At 41.0% G+C, this 17,187-nt stretch overlaps 2 protein-coding genes across 2 annotated transcripts in view; both read right to left on the bottom strand.

The window, feature by feature from the left end:
- Positions 1-301: 301 nt before the first annotated feature.
- Positions 302-6,122, bottom strand: LOC124140688. Its single transcript, XM_046508378.2, has one exon. It carries the CDS (start codon positions 5,784-5,786, stop codon positions 4,854-4,856), a length of 933 nt encoding a protein of 310 aa, XP_046364334.2. The 5' UTR covers positions 5,787-6,122; the 3' UTR covers positions 302-4,853.
- A 131-nt stretch (positions 6,123-6,253) lies between these two features.
- Positions 6,254-17,187, bottom strand: part of LOC124140671 (glutamate receptor 3-like) — a 35,831-nt gene continuing 24,897 nt past the window's right edge. Inside the window, exons 6-11 of the mRNA XM_046508354.2 lie at positions 16,701-16,801; positions 16,040-16,127; positions 15,133-15,541; positions 13,403-13,620; positions 11,042-11,307; positions 6,254-6,883 (exon numbers count right to left, since the gene is read on the bottom strand). Of these exons, the coding sequence (XP_046364310.2) occupies positions 6,637-6,883; positions 11,042-11,307; positions 13,403-13,620; positions 15,133-15,541; positions 16,040-16,127; positions 16,701-16,801 (1,329 nt within the window). The 3' untranslated portion in view covers positions 6,254-6,636. The remainder of the gene's footprint in view (positions 6,884-11,041; positions 11,308-13,402; positions 13,621-15,132; positions 15,542-16,039; positions 16,128-16,700; positions 16,802-17,187) is intronic.

The following is a 17,187-nucleotide window of genomic DNA, read 5'->3' as shown; positions in this document are numbered from 1 at the left end:
GGAATTTACTATCCTGTCTGGTAGATTGGTCGAAGATGCTGAAGATAAGTAAATATCACTTATTTAATAAATACAATCAACTGCTTAAACCACACTGTAAAAATGATTTAAGAATGTATACATATACAAGCCATGTTTAGGAATGTGTTTCAACCCTAAACGGTATGCACATTGGGTGTGTTCTATCTAAACACGGTCTTATGGGCGGCCATTCGGTCAAAAACGACAAAGTTGAAATATAGGACAAAAGTACGCAAAACAAGTCAAATGTTACGAATCAAGAATGAATGTTATATATAAATGTCATTATGCGAATAATTTATTCAAAATAAAAACAATACAAATGAACAACTGGCAAACAAAATACGTCATATGTAAAGAAAGACAATGTGTGCTGAAGAACGTCTGTGCACGAAAGGACACTACATTGCTAAATGACAACGTTGACAATAAATAACGCCAGGTGGCGCTGCAATTTGTAAAACATTCCGAGTTTAATCGGCTTGTTCCGCCGTGTATATAATAAATGCATGCCGAAGTGCTCATTGTGTTACGCCTTTCCTTGTGCATCTAGGAAATATCTATGGATGTATCTATGGATAGATAGATATTCTATTTAAACATGCTGCGTTAATGTATCGAACGTGCTGTCATCCTTGTTTAAGTCTTCATGTCTGTCTGAGACAAAGACATGAATCAGGGGGTTCTATAAGACATCACAAACAGAGTGTGTTTGGTTGACATACTTTACTTGCCAGGCAGGATGGCGGTACACAACCCTCGATGACAGTACACACAAAGTTGTAACGTCACACACATATGCTGGTAGTATTGAGACTACTTGTCATAGTGGTCTCCGGAAAAGCGGCTCGTTTTGATGAATAATATACTCTACGTAATCCGACATCTGTCCCGACCTTTCTATAAACAAACAGTTAACGCTTAGCATGTATTACTGTCGTTCGTTTGAAACCACATTGGGACAGATCGTCGCTCAGGACTTTTATCGGTGTCGAAATTCTTTGTTTTTTACGCATAACGAAATCTCGGACAATACTTAGCAGTGTCTCTTTTTCAAATTGGTAAAATATTTGCAGTGACATTTACACCATCAGCCAGGAAATTTAACATTTTGCATCTCTGAGTAATAGTATAGTCGTAATATGTACTTGGGTACACCAAGTGCCGCAATATTCTCACCAAACGTCTTCTCATGAACATGTGCGTCAGAAAATTAACTTGGCATCATAACACCTTCGTGTTTGACGTCACACGCTGAGTGCACGAGGAATGACGTAATACAATGAGCACTTGCATTTATTATATACACGGCGGAACAAGGCGATTAAACTCGGAATGTTTTACAAATTGCAGCGCCATCTGGGGATCTTTATTGTCAACGTTGTCCTTAAGCAGTGTAGTGTCCTGTTCGTGCACTGACATTCTTCAGCACACATTGTTCTTTCTTTTCTTTGTGGGTTTTGAAAAATGACCTTTTTATAATATTCACATGAACTGAACACTTGAACTGAGCTATCGCCTCATAGTCTGAACACCACCTGAACACGACATCCCAATAACATGTTTTTAATTTAAAGACCTTTAAACATGTTTAGAATTTAAACACCTTTAAATGTGTTAAGAGTTTAAACACCTTCAAATATAATTAGAATTAAAACACTATTAGACATGTTTAGAATTTAAACATCTTTAAATATGTTTGGAATTTAAGCACCTTTAAATATGTTTAGAATTAAAACACCTTTAACATCTTTAAATATGTTTAGAATTAAAACACCTTTAACATCTTTAAATATGTTTAGAATTTAATTATCTTTTAATATGTTTAGAATTTAAACACCTTTAGACATGTTTAGAATTTAAACATGTTGAATAATGTGCATATCATCAGGCTATAAGTCAAATATGATGAGGTGTAAAATATACACTCACCGCAAAAGAAACGCGAATACCATACATGTTGGTTAATATATGAAGAATAACTCATTTTCAAGATATATTAGATTGGTTCCATGAAGAACTACAAAGCAAGAGGTAGCTGGTACGCATCCCGCATAGGTATAAAATTGTTTGTGTTAACCAGTGTATTGTTGCTGTATGCATAACAGTATATCTCTCATACAGGAAGCTGACAATGAAAGTATATGAGATTGCTACTTAACCTTTTTAAGTTAGTGACAACAACCTAATAAACAAATACGAACTGATGAATAAAGCCAAATAACATGTCAGTGTCTGAGTGGACAGTGGCATTCACCAAGTTTGGAAATTTGACAAACTCTTTCTGTCCGTGCAAGACACAAACACACAACCCGAACAAGGGGAATCGATTCCAGATAAATGATGGATTGTAGCTGTAATCTGTCATTTGTACTTTCAAATTTAACATCGTATCAAGGTTTGGATAATTTAATTTTTGTGTGTGATGGAAATATTAGATTATAACAAGCTATTCCGAGTGACCGGCGCTGAAGATGGGATATATAATTCACCATTGTTGATTGAAAATTCCACCGAAATGATCGTGAATTCTTTTTAAAACACAATCGGTGAGACAGTATGAAGACCTTACGAGTGTCTCGTCATATAGACTACCTTTAAACAGTGACCAATATGTCATTCTACTGCATAAAATAAAATATTTCTTTAAGTGATCGCAATTCCTATAGTTTACCAGTAATTGAAGTCGGTAGGGGCTCAGACAGCCTTGTGTAATTCCTTGTAGAGACAAAAAATAGTCGAATGGTAAATAGTACTGCTATATCGTTATTATTAATTTGTACATATGTAGTGTCATGGTGAGATGTGTCCATATGTACAGTATGATAGTGACATGTGTCCATGTGTACAGTGCCTGGGTGAAATGTGGCCATATGTACAGTGCCATGGTGATATGTGGCCATATGTACAGTGCCATGGTGATATGTGGCCATATGTACAGTATCATAGTGACATGTGTCCATATGTACAGTGCTATGGTGATATGTGGCCATATGTACAGTGCCATGGTGATATGTGGCCATATGTACAGTACCATAGTGACATGTGTTCATGTGTACAGTATCATAGTGACATGTGGCCATATGTACAGTATCATAGTGACATGTGTCCATATGTACAGTGCTATGGTGATATGTGGGCCATATGTACAGTATCATAGTGACATGTGTCCATGTGTACAGTATCATAGTGACATGTGTCCATGTGTACAGTGCAATGGTGATATGTGTCCATATGTACAGTGAAATGGTGATATGTGTCCATATGTACAGTATCATAGTGAAATGTGTCCATGTGTACAGTGCCATGGTGATATGTGGCCATATGCACAGTGCCATGGTGATATGTGTCCATATGTACAGTGCCATGGTGATGTGTGGCAATATGTACAGTATCATAGTGACATGTGTCCATGTGTACAGTATCATAGTGACATGTGTCCATGTGTACAGTGCCATGGTGATATGTGGCAATATGCACAGTGCCATGGTGATATGTGTCCATATGTACAGTGCCATGGTGATATGTGGCCATGTGTACAGTGCCATGGTGATATGCGGCCATGTGTACAGTATCATAGTGACATGTGTCCATATGTACAGTATCATAGTGACATGTGTCCATATGTACAGTATCATAGTAAAATGTGTCCATGTGTACAGTGCCATGGTGATATGTGGCCATATGTACAGTATCATAGTGACATGTGTCCATGTGTACAGTGCCATGGTGATATGTGTCCATATGTACAGTGCCATGGTGATATGTGGCCATATGTACAGTATCATAGTGACATGTGTCCATGTGTACAGTGCCATGGTGATATGTGGCCATATGTACAGTGCAATGGTGATATGTGGCCATATGTACAGTGCCATGGTGATATGTGGCCATATGTACAGTATCATAGTGACATGTGTCCATGTGTACAGTGCCTGGGTGATACGTGGCCACGTGTAGAGTGCCTTGGTGATATGTGTCCATATGTACAGTGCCATGGTGATATGTGGCCATATGTACAGTATCATAGTGACATGTGTCCATGTGTACAGTATCATAGTGACATGTGTCCATGTGTACAGTGCCATGGTGATATGTGTCCATATGTACAGTGAAATGGTGATATGTGTCCATATGTACAGTATCATAGTGAAATGTGTCCATGTGTACAGTGCCATGGTGATATGTGTCCATATGTACAGTGCCATGGTGATATGTGTCCATATGTACAGTATCATAGTGAAATGTGGCCATATGTACAGTATCATAGTGACATGTGTCCATGTGTACAGTGCCATGGTGATATGTGGCCATATGTACAGTATCATAGTGACATGTGGCCATATGTACAGTGCTATGGTGATATGTGTCCATATGTACAGTGCTATGGTGATATGTGTCCATATGTACAGTGCCTGGGTGATATGTGGCCATATGTACAGTGCAATAGTGATATGTGGCCATATGTACAGTATCATAGTGACATGTGTCCATGTGTACAGTGCCTGGGTGATACGTGGCCACGTGTAGAGTCACGGTGATATGTGTCCATATGTACAGTGCCATGGTGATATGTGGCCATATGTACAGTATCATAGTGACATGTGTCCATGTGTACAGTATCATAGGGACATGTGTCCATGTGTACAGTGCAATGGTGATATGTGTCCATATGTACAGTGAAATGGTGATATGTGTCCATATGTACAGTATCATAGTGAAATGTGTCCATGTGTACAGGGCCATGGTGATATGTGTTCATATGTACAGTGTCATGGTGATATGTGGCCATATGTACAGTATCATAGTGAAATGTGGCCATATGTACAGTATCATAGTGACATGTGTCCATGTGTACAGTGCCGTGGTGATATGTGTCCATTGTACAGTATCATAGTGACATGTGGCCATATGTACAGTGCTATGGTGATATGTGTCCATATGTACAGTGCTATGGTGATATGTGTCCATATGTACAGTGCCTGGGTGATATGTGGCCATATGTACAGTGCAATGGTGATATGTGTCCATATGTACAGTGCCATGGTGAAATATGTCCATGTGTACAGTATCATAGTGAAATGTGTCCATATGTACAGTGCCATGGTGATGTGTGTCCATATGTACTGTGCCATGGTGATATGTGGCCATATGTACAGTATCATAGTGACATGTGTCCATGTGTACAGTGCCATGGTGATATGTGTCCATATGTACAGTATCATAGTGACATGTGTCCATGTGTACAGTGCCATGGTGATATGTGGCCATATGTACAGTGACATGGTGATATTTGTCCATATGTACAGTGCCATGGTGATATGTGTCCATATGCACAGTGCCATGGTGATATGTGTCCATATGTACAGTGCCATGGTGATATGTGGCCATATGTACAGTGCAATGGTGATATGTGTCCATATGTACAGAGCCATGGTGATATGTGTCCATACGTACAGTGCCATGGTGATATGTGTCCATGTGTACAGTGCCTTGGTGATATGTGTCCATATGTACAGTATCATAGTGAAATGTGTCCATGTGTACAGTGCCATGGTGATATGTGTCCATATGTACAGTGCCATGGTGATATGTGTCCATATGTACAGTATCATCGTGAAATGTGTCCATATGTACAGTGCCATGGTGATATGTGTCCATATGTACAGTGCCATGGTGATATGTGGCCATATGCACAGTGCCATGGTGATATGTGTCCATATGTACAGAGCCATGGTGATATGTGGCCATATGCACAGTGCCATGGTGATAAGTTTCCACCCACTGGTGGCATCAGGCAAAAAATACTTACTTTTTTATGCAAATTGTGTGAATGGCGGGTGCTACCCGTAGTGCAGGACATGCTTACCCTTTTTGCGAAAACTTGGTGTCATCACTGATTATCAGTGGTCCATTCATTTAAGTTCCACAGCTCATTTCGATATATTTCGAAAATAAAAATAATAAAATTGTAAATTTGACAAATTTGTAAATTGAACAATCTTGTACTTTTGCTTTAGTTTTCAAGTCATGAAGTATTCAATATATTTTATACTAAGTTCAATAGTTCAATATGTGCCTTAGTTACTAGAGTCATGCCTATTTCGTTTCCGATCCGTGTTTTGTCATCACACGGTCTGGAGAGCAGAACATTTCCATATTTGTCATTGACATTTGCGTTTCTAATATTTCCAATTCTGTTTCCTCTAGGTATCAGATATAAAAAGATATATTGAAATTATAATATGCATTTATACCATAGCACATATTTCATGACAAGAAATAACGTTCACTCATGTCAATATACACGATCTGTCCCGTAACACACTGTTAATATGTCAGAGTGAGGTACGTGGGTCTCTAGTTATTCATTTCGGCCATTGGTATGTCTTTTACGATCTCAAACAACAGTGATCTCCCTTTGCTGCAGGACCACGTGACCCTCTGCAAGTCCGGTGGCATATATGTTGTGGACATGATATTCAGGACATATTCAGTAGCTTCACTTTGCATCTATTTCCACCGGTCTTTGAACACCTGGTGTCCTCGACAACACACACATTCATGCTATCTACACATCACTGGTGTCATCTTCTAACACTCCATCAGCGAAAATTACGTTGGTGTTTTATTCGTTTGAGTTCCGGTTTGGAGCAGATGTACTCGATGCGTGAGCAGCTCTAGAACCAGGAACAAGCCCGCTAGTGCCACGCCCCCAAGCGCGATGTACACGGGGCCCATGACGTCATTGAGTATGATGTGACGGACGTCAGGGGGAGCTGGACACATGTCCGGTGTCCGAGGCTTCTGCCATTGTTTCCACCATTTCTCCAGCAAACCACTGTCTGCTATGGCGGACATCCTGGAATGTACAAGTGGCAGTTTTGTCATTCGTTTTCTTTTAATCAATGACACTATGATAGATATAGATTCAAAGTAACTACAGGGAATCTAAGCGGCGAGTTTTTTGACCGGTTGATCTCTTGACAAGAGTATATATCTAGACATGTGCATACATCTTTCTACTAAAAGTTAAACTGAACACATCCATACTATATTCCCCTCACAGTACACATAGACACACTCATTCTATATACCTCTGACATTTCACCTTGACACACCCATACTATATTCTCCTGACAGTACACCTAGACACATCCATACTTTACTCCCCTGACAGTACACCAAGACACATCCATACTATATTCTCCTGACAGTACACCTAGACACATCCATACTTTACTCCCCTGACAGTACACCAAGACACATCCATACTATATTCTCCTGACAGTACACCTAGACACATCCATACTTTACTCCCCTGACAGTACACCAAGACACATCCATACTATATTCTCCTGACAGTACACCTAGACACATCCATACTTTACTCCCCTGACAGTACACCAAGACACATCCATACTTTATTCTCCTGACAGTACACCTAGACACATCCATACTTTACTCCCCTGACAGTACACCAAGACACATCCATACTATATTCTCCTGACAGTACACCTAGGCACATCCATACTATATTCTCCTGACAGGAAACCTAGATACATCCATACTTTACTCCCCTGACAGTACACCTAGACACATCCATACTTTACTCCCCTGACAGTACACCAAGACACATCCATACTATATTCTCCTGACAGTACACCTAGATACATCCATACTTTACTCTCCTGACAGTACACCTAGACACATCCATACTTTACTCCCCTGACAGTACACCAAGACACATCCACAGTATATTCCCTTGACTGTATACCTGGACACATCCACAGTATATATTCTCCTGACAGTACACCTGGACACATCCACAGTATATTCCCCTGAGAGTACACCTGGACACATCCACAGTATCATCCCCTGACAGTACACCAAGACACATCCTCAGTATAATCCCCTGACAGTACACCAAGACATATCCACAGTATATTCCCCTGACAGTACACCTAGACACTTCCACAGTATATTCCCCTGACAGTACACCTAGACACATCCACAGTATGTTCCCCTAACAGTACACCTGGACACATCCAAAGTATATTCCCCTGACAGTACACCTAGACACATCCACAGTATATTCCCCTGACAGTACACCTAGATACATCCACAGTATATTCCCCTGACAGTACACCTAGACACATCCACAGTATATTCCCCTGACAGTACACCTAGACACATCCACAGTATATTCCCCTGACAGTACACCTAGACACATCCACAGTATATTCCCCTGACAGTACACCTAGACACATCCACAGTATATTCCCCTGACAGTACACCTAGACACATCCACAGTATATTCCCCTGACAGTACACCAAGACACATCCACACTATATTCCCCTAACGGTACACCTAGACACGTCCACAGTATATTCCCTTGACTGTTTACCTAGACACACCCATACTATATTCCCCTGACATTACACCTGGACACATCCACAGTATATTCTCCTGACAGAACACCTAGACACATCCACAGTATATTCCCCTGACTGTATACCTAGACACACCCATACTAGATTCTCCTGACAGTACACCTAGACACATCCACACTATATTCCCCTGACAGTACACCTAGACACATCCACAGTATATTCCCCTGACAGTACACCTAGACACATCCACAGTATATTCCCCTGACAGTACACCAAGACACATCCACACTATATTCCCCTAACGGTACACCTAGACACATCCACAGTATATTCCCCTGACAGTATACCTAGACACATCCACAGTATATTCCCCTGACAGTACACCTAGACACATCCACAGTATATTCTCCTGACAGTAAACCTAGACACATTCACACTATATTCCCCTGACAGAACACCTAGACACATTCACACTATATTCCCCTGACAGTACGCCTAGACACATTCACACTATATTCCCCTGACTGTATACCTAGACACATTCACACTATATTCCCCTGACAGTTCACCAAGACACACTTATACTATATTCCCCTGACAGTAAGCCTAGACACATTCACACTATATTCCCCTGACAGTACGCCTAGACACATCCACAGTTTATTCCCCTGACAGTACGCCTAGACACACTTATACTATATTTCTCTGACAGTACGCCTAGAGACATCCACACTATATTCTCCTGATAGTACGCCTAGACACATTCACACTATATTCCGCTGACAGTACGCCTAGACACACCCATACTATTTTCTACTGACACTTCATATGCAAAGGCACAGAGTTATGCCGCAGTCGAAACTGTTGACATTTGCAGTAAATTTCCGTTGTGTTGTTGTGACCAGTGAACAGCCCCAGTAGAATGTAGAGTTCTCCGGCCCTGTTTATTTCTAAACCTGGCACACCTATCGGGATAGGGGAGTTTTTGGAACGACTGGGTGTACCGATATAAGGATGACAAGAGGGCCATTCGATGTTTCCTGGCTGCTTGCGGAAGCCTGCTTGAAATAAACTAGGTTTCTGTCCGCCTCCATGACTGTTCATGATCCGGAAGGGGAGGCGGGTCTGTTGCATTCCGGGCATTTGTCAGTGCAGGACATTGACAACAGGGCCAGTTATTGTTTTGGGCATGACCCATTATATTAACTTTTCTGATTGTTGGCCTGTGTGAATATGGTTTGTTGATTGTTCAATGGTCGTTTGCAGATTTCATGGTTTTGTTCTGTGCAAGGCGATTTCTAGCTTGACCTCTGTATTTCTGTCTGGAAATCACCTCTTGACAACAGTCAATCACCTCGTGACAGCAGTCAAACACCTCGTGACAACAGTCAATCATCTCGTGACCATAGTCAATCACATCGTGACAACAGTCAATCAAATCGTGGCAACAGTCAAACACATCGTGACAACAGTCAAACACCTCGTGACAACAGTCACTCACCTCGTGACAGCAGTCAATCAAATCGTGGCAACAGTCAAACACATCGTGACAACAGTCAAACACCTCGTGACAACAGTCAGTCACCTCGTGACAACAGTCAAACACCTCGTGACAACAGTCAATCACCTCGTGACAGCAGTCAACCATCTCGTGACAACAGTCAATCACCTCGTGACAGCAGCCAAACACATCGTGACAACAGTCAACCATGTCGTGACAACAGTCAATCACCTCGTGCTACCAGTCAGTCTATATATTCTTACTGCAAGATTTCAAAGCAATTCTAAATCGTCATGAGGACGTTATTACCAATCTGACAATGCCACTTGCATGTTGTAACAGCTCCATAAACTAACTTTAAACAAAATGGGGAGAAAACTAGCTTCAGTGTCTATGGATGCATTTTCTGATAAACACATGCCTAGTGCAACCGGGGAGGCTTTCCAATTAGAATATATAGAAACAGTTACGGTTACATTTGTATGCTAATAATTGTTCATTGATCTCACATGACATATGTGTTTTGGATATGCATGAATACAATCATGTGTTAAAAAGTCATAAAACAGGGTTGAATATTATAACAATAATAATGATGAGCAAGATTCAATATGATTCAGAATGAAAGATTCAGTACGACAGATTCAGCATCAGATTATCAACCCGGTCAACTTTGTAACGATAGGTAGGAACTAGGCGGTATGCATGTGTGGCCTAGGTATCAATGTTAGGATCTAGGCCTTTTCGAAATTTTCTTGGTATCTCTCGAGCTACTAGAGAACATGAAAGAGATTACTGGAATTATATTGTCATGATAGTGCCTAATCATCTGCATGATATATATGGTATATATTAATACCGTAGATAACTTGTTATAACACAACACAAGAATTCCCGTGAAGATCCGTAAAAGGCGACAATGCCTGTCGTAAGACCGGATCGGATGGTCAGGCTCGCTGACTTGGTTCATACATGTCATCGATCCGAGTTGCGTGGATCGATGCTCATGATGTCAGCCACTGGCTTGTCTGGTCCAGACTCGATTATTTACAGGCCGCCGTCTTATTGCTGAGTGCGGCGTAAAACAACAAACAAACAATACAAGACACACAGAATCTCCCTTACGTGTCCTCCAATGCTGGTTTGAGGGGGGAGTTTGTCGGAGCAGCTAGAGCTAAATTCTGGCCATTCAGTCTAACCCCAACAGTCTCGAGGGCACAGTCGGTTGCCTGCGCCTTCTCGGCGGTGGTGACGTCAACGATCCAGCAGAACTTGCCACCAAGCACGTGCTGTAGGTGCTCAGACTCAGTCCCGGCCAACACTCGGGGATCAGTCTTGTTGGCATTCACGACCTTTTGCCAAGCCCCTTTGAAGTCATCCTGGTTCGATTTCTGAAAACGAATTGTTTGCCGTTAAATGTTTTGTTGATAGCATTAAAAAAACATTTTTTTGTTTTTTTGGGAACAAAGGAGAGAAACCAATGAGATTATGAAACAGTGTACAGGAGTATTCAATATAGAAAAAATGAAACTTTGAGTGAGTGAGTATGGTTTTACGCCGCTTTAATCAACATTCCAGCAATATCACGGCGTTGGGACACCAGAAATGGGCTTCACATATTGTACACATGTCGGGAATCGAACCCGGTTCTTCGGAGTGACGAGCGAACGCTTTAACCACAAGGCTACCAGACCGCCCCTTTGATAACATATGTAGCACTACATGGTGATTCAAGTTAAATAAATCGAACCAACATTCCCATACACAGGGAAGGGTTAGTGAGGTAACTGTATGGTTTTAAATGTATCGACCACTTAGGATGTAAACAGTGAGACGTGTCAGGTCAATCCCACACGCCCACGCCCACGCCCACGCCCACGCCCACGCCCACGCCCGTCCACGCCCACGCTCACACTCGAACTCGCACTCACGTCCACACCCTAATCTACGCCCACACCTGCGCCCACACCCACACTCTCACCCACACTCACACTCACACTCTCACCCGCACCCACACCCACACTCTCACCCACACTCACACTCACACTCTCACCCGCACCCGCACCCACACTCCAACCCGCACCCTCACATACGAAAGACCCGACGTGTGTGAATTTTTTAAAAATATTTTAGGATTATTAAAAGAGGTGAAGTTAGACTTTATGTGAGATGAGGTAAATTGGTGTTTAACGTCGCGTTCAAGATCATTGCACTCATATAGCCAAGTGCATTCATGTGTGTGCGTGGCTGCTTGTACTCGCGTCCGAACAAGTTCACAATGACGCCATGCGACAGTTTTTCATGGATACCCTACTCAGACACATCATACTGACTCCGAACCGACAAGTCCTTGATCAACATTATGTAACGTCTTTTGGTGCACATACTATGGGATCGTATGGCAAGCCGTTTTCACATTTATTACGGAATTACAGATATCTTCAATTGTTTTAAAGATATCTTGAAATGAATTGAAGATATCTTGAATGGAATTGAAGGTATCTTAAATGCAGATAATTGTAGATATCTGCAATAAAATTTAAGATATCTTCAATTGTTTTAAACATATCTTGAAATGAATTGAAGATATCTTGAATGGAATTGAAGATATCTTGAAAAGAATTGCTGATATCTTAAATTCGATTATTGATATCAAAATATGATTTAAAGATATCAAAATGTCATGTTTTGTTATGATGTCATTAATTCAATTCCTGATATCTTGAAACTAAATACAGATATCAATAATTAATTATTGATATCTTCAATTGTTGCCATTATTAAAGATGTAACATTAATAATGTTACTTAAATTAGATAACTGATATCAATAATTGATATAAAGATATCATCAAAAGTATTAATGATATCTTTAATTGAATGTTTGATATCAGTAACGGTCAGAAATAATGATATCTTGAATTGAATTTAAGATATCTCTAATCGAATTTAAGATATCTCTAATTGAATTAAAGATATCTGTAATGCATTTGTGGATATGTATAACTTATTTCAAGATATCTTGAATTGAATTTAAGATATCTTGAATTTTTTTCTAATATATTTATTTACTGCAGGATGGTAATTGTTTAATGATATCTTAAATACATTTAGAGATATCACAAACTAATTTGCTGATATCACCGTAACATTTTAAGATATCAGTAATTTTATTATGGATATCAGAAATGAATATAAGATATCTTTAATTATTTTTTGATATCTTAAAAACATTATTGATATCTCTAAATAAAATACCGATATCTTTAAAACAATTGAAGATATCTGTAATTCTGTAATAAATGTGAAAACGGCTTGCCATAGGATCGATCGAACTTTCCGCTCTCCGAGTAAACGCTCAATCCACCACACCACGGAGGCGATCACTTGAAAATTACATAGATATTTTGTTTGTATCATTACTTTGACTTTACACTGTAAAGTTGTTATACGGCCGATTGAGTGGCGAGTGCGAACAATGCATTACCTCGAATATGAGTTTGATGATACCCGTCGACATAATGCCAATGGTGTAGTCGGGGGAATCAACGACGTCCTGCAACGTCCTAAACGGCTTGACGCGGATATCGACGGCGAGGATTGCAACGAGGTAGGCGCTGTATCCTGCCGCTAGCACCACCGTCAGCAACCACCAAGACGTCATGAGGATGCGGCCTGGCGTTGTGTGGGAGATCCACGGGTCGCCTAACGGGGGAACCTTACAGTTAGTACTTATAATTACACCATCATTATGTGGAGGAAGGAGGAGAGTGGCAATACTCGACACACTAGACAGCATTGTGGAGGAAGGAAGGGAGTGGCAATACTCGACACACTAGACAGTATTGTGGAGGAAGGAGGAGCGTGGCAAGACTCGACAAACTAGACAGTATTGTGGAGGAAGGAGGAGAATGGCAAGACTCGACACACTAGACAGCATTGTGGAGGAAGGAGAGGAGTGGCAATACTCGACACACTAGACAGTATTGTGGAGGAAGGAGGGGAGTGGCAATACTCGACACACTAGACAGCATTGTGGAGGAAGGAGGAGAGTGGCAAGACTCGACACACTAGACAGCATTGTGGAGGAAGGAGGAGAGTGGCAAGACTCGACACACTAGACAGCATTGTGGAGGAAGGAGGAGAGTGGCAAGACTCGACACACTAGACAGCATTGTGGAGGAAGGAGGAGAGTGGCAAGACTCGACACACTAGACAGCATTGTGGAGGAAGGAGGAGAGTGGCATGACAGTACTAGCACATAAATGCACCACTTCATGTATATGTGTTATTAACACATTTTAATCGATTGTTGTTTCGTGTGGTTAAATAAGAATTAACTTTAATATGTCTTTCGTTTATGGAAATATAATCGTAAAAAAAGATCGCACAGCTGAGTACACGTAGCAGATTTACGCAAAGTGTGCACACCGGAGTTATTAAAAGACATATTGAAGTCTAATCTTGTAAATAAACACGTCAACAATACTAACTTTACAGACTGCTTATTTAATCAAAACACACAAAATCTGTAGAAAATTATAAGATGTCAGCGACATATTCAGCGCAATAATGCAACACAAGCCCCTCCCATTCTATTGTCAGCCAATCGGAAAACAGTAGTCCGTTAGTGGGCGTTGTCTAATATCTTTTCGGTTTGGAACTTTACATAAACGCAAATAAAATGCTTGGCGAGCCAATCAAATGCAACGTAATCACGTTCAATTTATTTATCAATTGAAGGCACGTTTAATGTATACAGTGTCTACATGTTGACAAAGACACTTTTGAACAAAGCGAAAGTCGCAAATTACCTTTGATATCAATTGATTGCTGACAATTTTTACGTAAGATCTCAGTGAGAAGATAAAGAACTGTAGTTTGTGGATAACCATCTTGGCGAGGATGAGAAAAACTTTCCCAGCGGAATGACGAGTCAGAGCAGTGTCGTGATGGCAGCACTGGATCTACCATGGCTGTCATACTCCAGCGGCTGTGTTCCTTCTCAATGACTCCTATCAATCTACCCTTTTATGCTATGCCTCCAACATTTTTAGTTTAAGAAGTCTAACACTTCAAAAAAGACAAATGTAACCCTTCAAAAACACAAATGTCATCTTTTCAATATCCTTTCACTGCAATAAGCATGTGGTTTCGAGTCTTGCAATTTAATCCTTTTGGAAGGCTAACAGACACACAAAAAATGTCACACACTACCTTGTTTAAACACAGATCCAAACACTCTCCAGAAGATCAAATGCAGTTCTTCAACTGGATCGTCGCCAAAGCAGATGACAGCGTAAAATGAAGACATCAAGGTCGAAGATTGTGGGACAATGGGTGACTTTGGTGTCCGCTTGTCCGTGTTCCTGCTCTCATGCGCCAGATACTGGGAGCACTGCTCCGTGAAGAAGATGAAGATGAAGACGACGACAACGGCGGCAGCCAGGCACACCAGCACCATAATCTTGAAGGGTTTCATGGTGACAAAGATGTCTGATTCGCTGACGTCTTCGAATTTGTACAAAATGTCGACATTTTCTGTGTAGAACGGTGGCAGGAGGAAATCCATGACCCTTTCCCTGTCCTCGTGAATTGTCAGTGGCGCCACCACCATGTCCACGTCCTGATGGGGAGACCAACATCACACACATTGTATGTACATGCAATGACTGAACTGTACATTCAAAACTAAACGACAGGGAATAATCAGTCTGGAAGATTTTCCCGGAACAGATTTCTTTGGGCGCAAAGGGCAAAAATGTGTGAAAATCTTATGAATCGATCTTTGATGGCACCAGATGTTCGGGGAGCAGGTGTCCTGTACTGCTGGTAGCACCCGCCACTCAAATACATTTGGTTTCGCCAGGTCTTCGAGACTGATTATTTTCTGGCGGAAAAGTTTGAACTGTCTACTTGTCGTTGAATACCCTCGCGCTAACCTGTGACTTTTCAAACTTTTAAAACATGGCATAAAAGATCAGCAACACACGGAGTATTTCCCTCAATAAGATAGTTATTAACAAAAGCTTTTGTGCATAGGGTTTTAAGTGTATTTTGTCGTAATAACAAAACACTACGACTTTCATCCCCCACCCCCTCTCCACGCCTCCTGTCCTCTTACCCTCTGCTCTAGTTGGCCAATCAAGCCCGTCCACTTGCCGTCTACAAGGAGGCCCCATTCACCGTCATCTGGCTCTACAAGCTGGACGCTGCAAAACAAGACACCTCGTAGCTAGGAATTGACTAATCTGAACACACAACCCTCCAGTCTCATCTTACTGCCAACCACCTCGCTATTAACACGGCTTCATCATCTGATTCTGCGCTGTGGATACACAGAACGTACGACTGAGGTCTTATCAGCAATGTTTCAGCCAAATGACGACGAAGAACATAAGATTCAAGACTTAAATCAGGAATCTAATTCCATTTAATATACAGGTATGGAGTAATCAACTAATAGAGAAACTGTCTCACAACATTAGTTGGTAATACTATCTTGTTTTCTATCAAATGTTTTCGATTGAAGTATTACCTGAAATTGAACCCATACGTGTAGTAAGAGGCGACTATACTTGTGGTAAGAGGCGACTAACGGGATCGGGTTTTCAGGCTCGCTGACTTGGTTGATGCATGTCATCGTATCGCAAATGCTAAGATCGATGCTCAGGATGTCAATCACTGGATCATCGGGTTCAGACTCGATTATTTATAGACCGCCGTAATATACCGTTTAGTGCTGAGTGCGGCGTTAAACAAACAAACAAACAAACAATACAAACCTGAAATTCAGATCCTTGGCTAAAACATTGAGTACTTCAAAACAGTATCCTTCATAGATGACATGTCCTCTGTCTTGTCTCCTCATGGTAAAGGGAGCGTACTGCAAGTGTGGAGAAAGTAGCACCCATTGTTAGATTGGAAGCCAGGGCTCCCCTGAGCTGTACACGCACGCCTCGTGGCGTTGTAGCTCACCTGGCCAACAGTTGAACATGTCACACTTTGCAGCCTGATTCGGGCAGCAGTTGCAGCGTGTTTAGTAATGATTAATCAGGTTTATGTTGAAGTAAGTAATTTAATATGACAAAATAAGTTCATGCATCAATACCAAGTGTGCAAGTTAACGTTTAAACATGCTATTGTCACTTTTGATCTTACAGTGAATGCATGCTAAAGTAACACGGCAAACACATCTCATGATATTAATATCTTTGGAATTGAACAAATTAACAATTACGAGTGGGTTACTAATAGTAATAATCTTTTTTG

The sequence above is a fragment of the Haliotis rufescens genome, unplaced genomic scaffold (genome assembly GCF_023055435.1).
Source record: "Haliotis rufescens isolate VD_foot unplaced genomic scaffold, xgHalRufe1.0.p SCAF_51, whole genome shotgun sequence".
NCBI lineage: Eukaryota > Metazoa > Mollusca > Gastropoda > Lepetellida > Haliotidae > Haliotis > Haliotis rufescens.
Note: the sequence above shows the minus strand (reverse complement) of the source record. Positions and strands in the feature narration are given on the sequence as shown.

What these genes read in the sequence shown, in the direction of transcription:
- LOC124140688 (XM_046508378.2), bottom strand. Translation starts at nt 5,786, where the DNA reads ATGGCACTGTGCATATGGCCACATATCACCATGGCTCTGTACATATGG.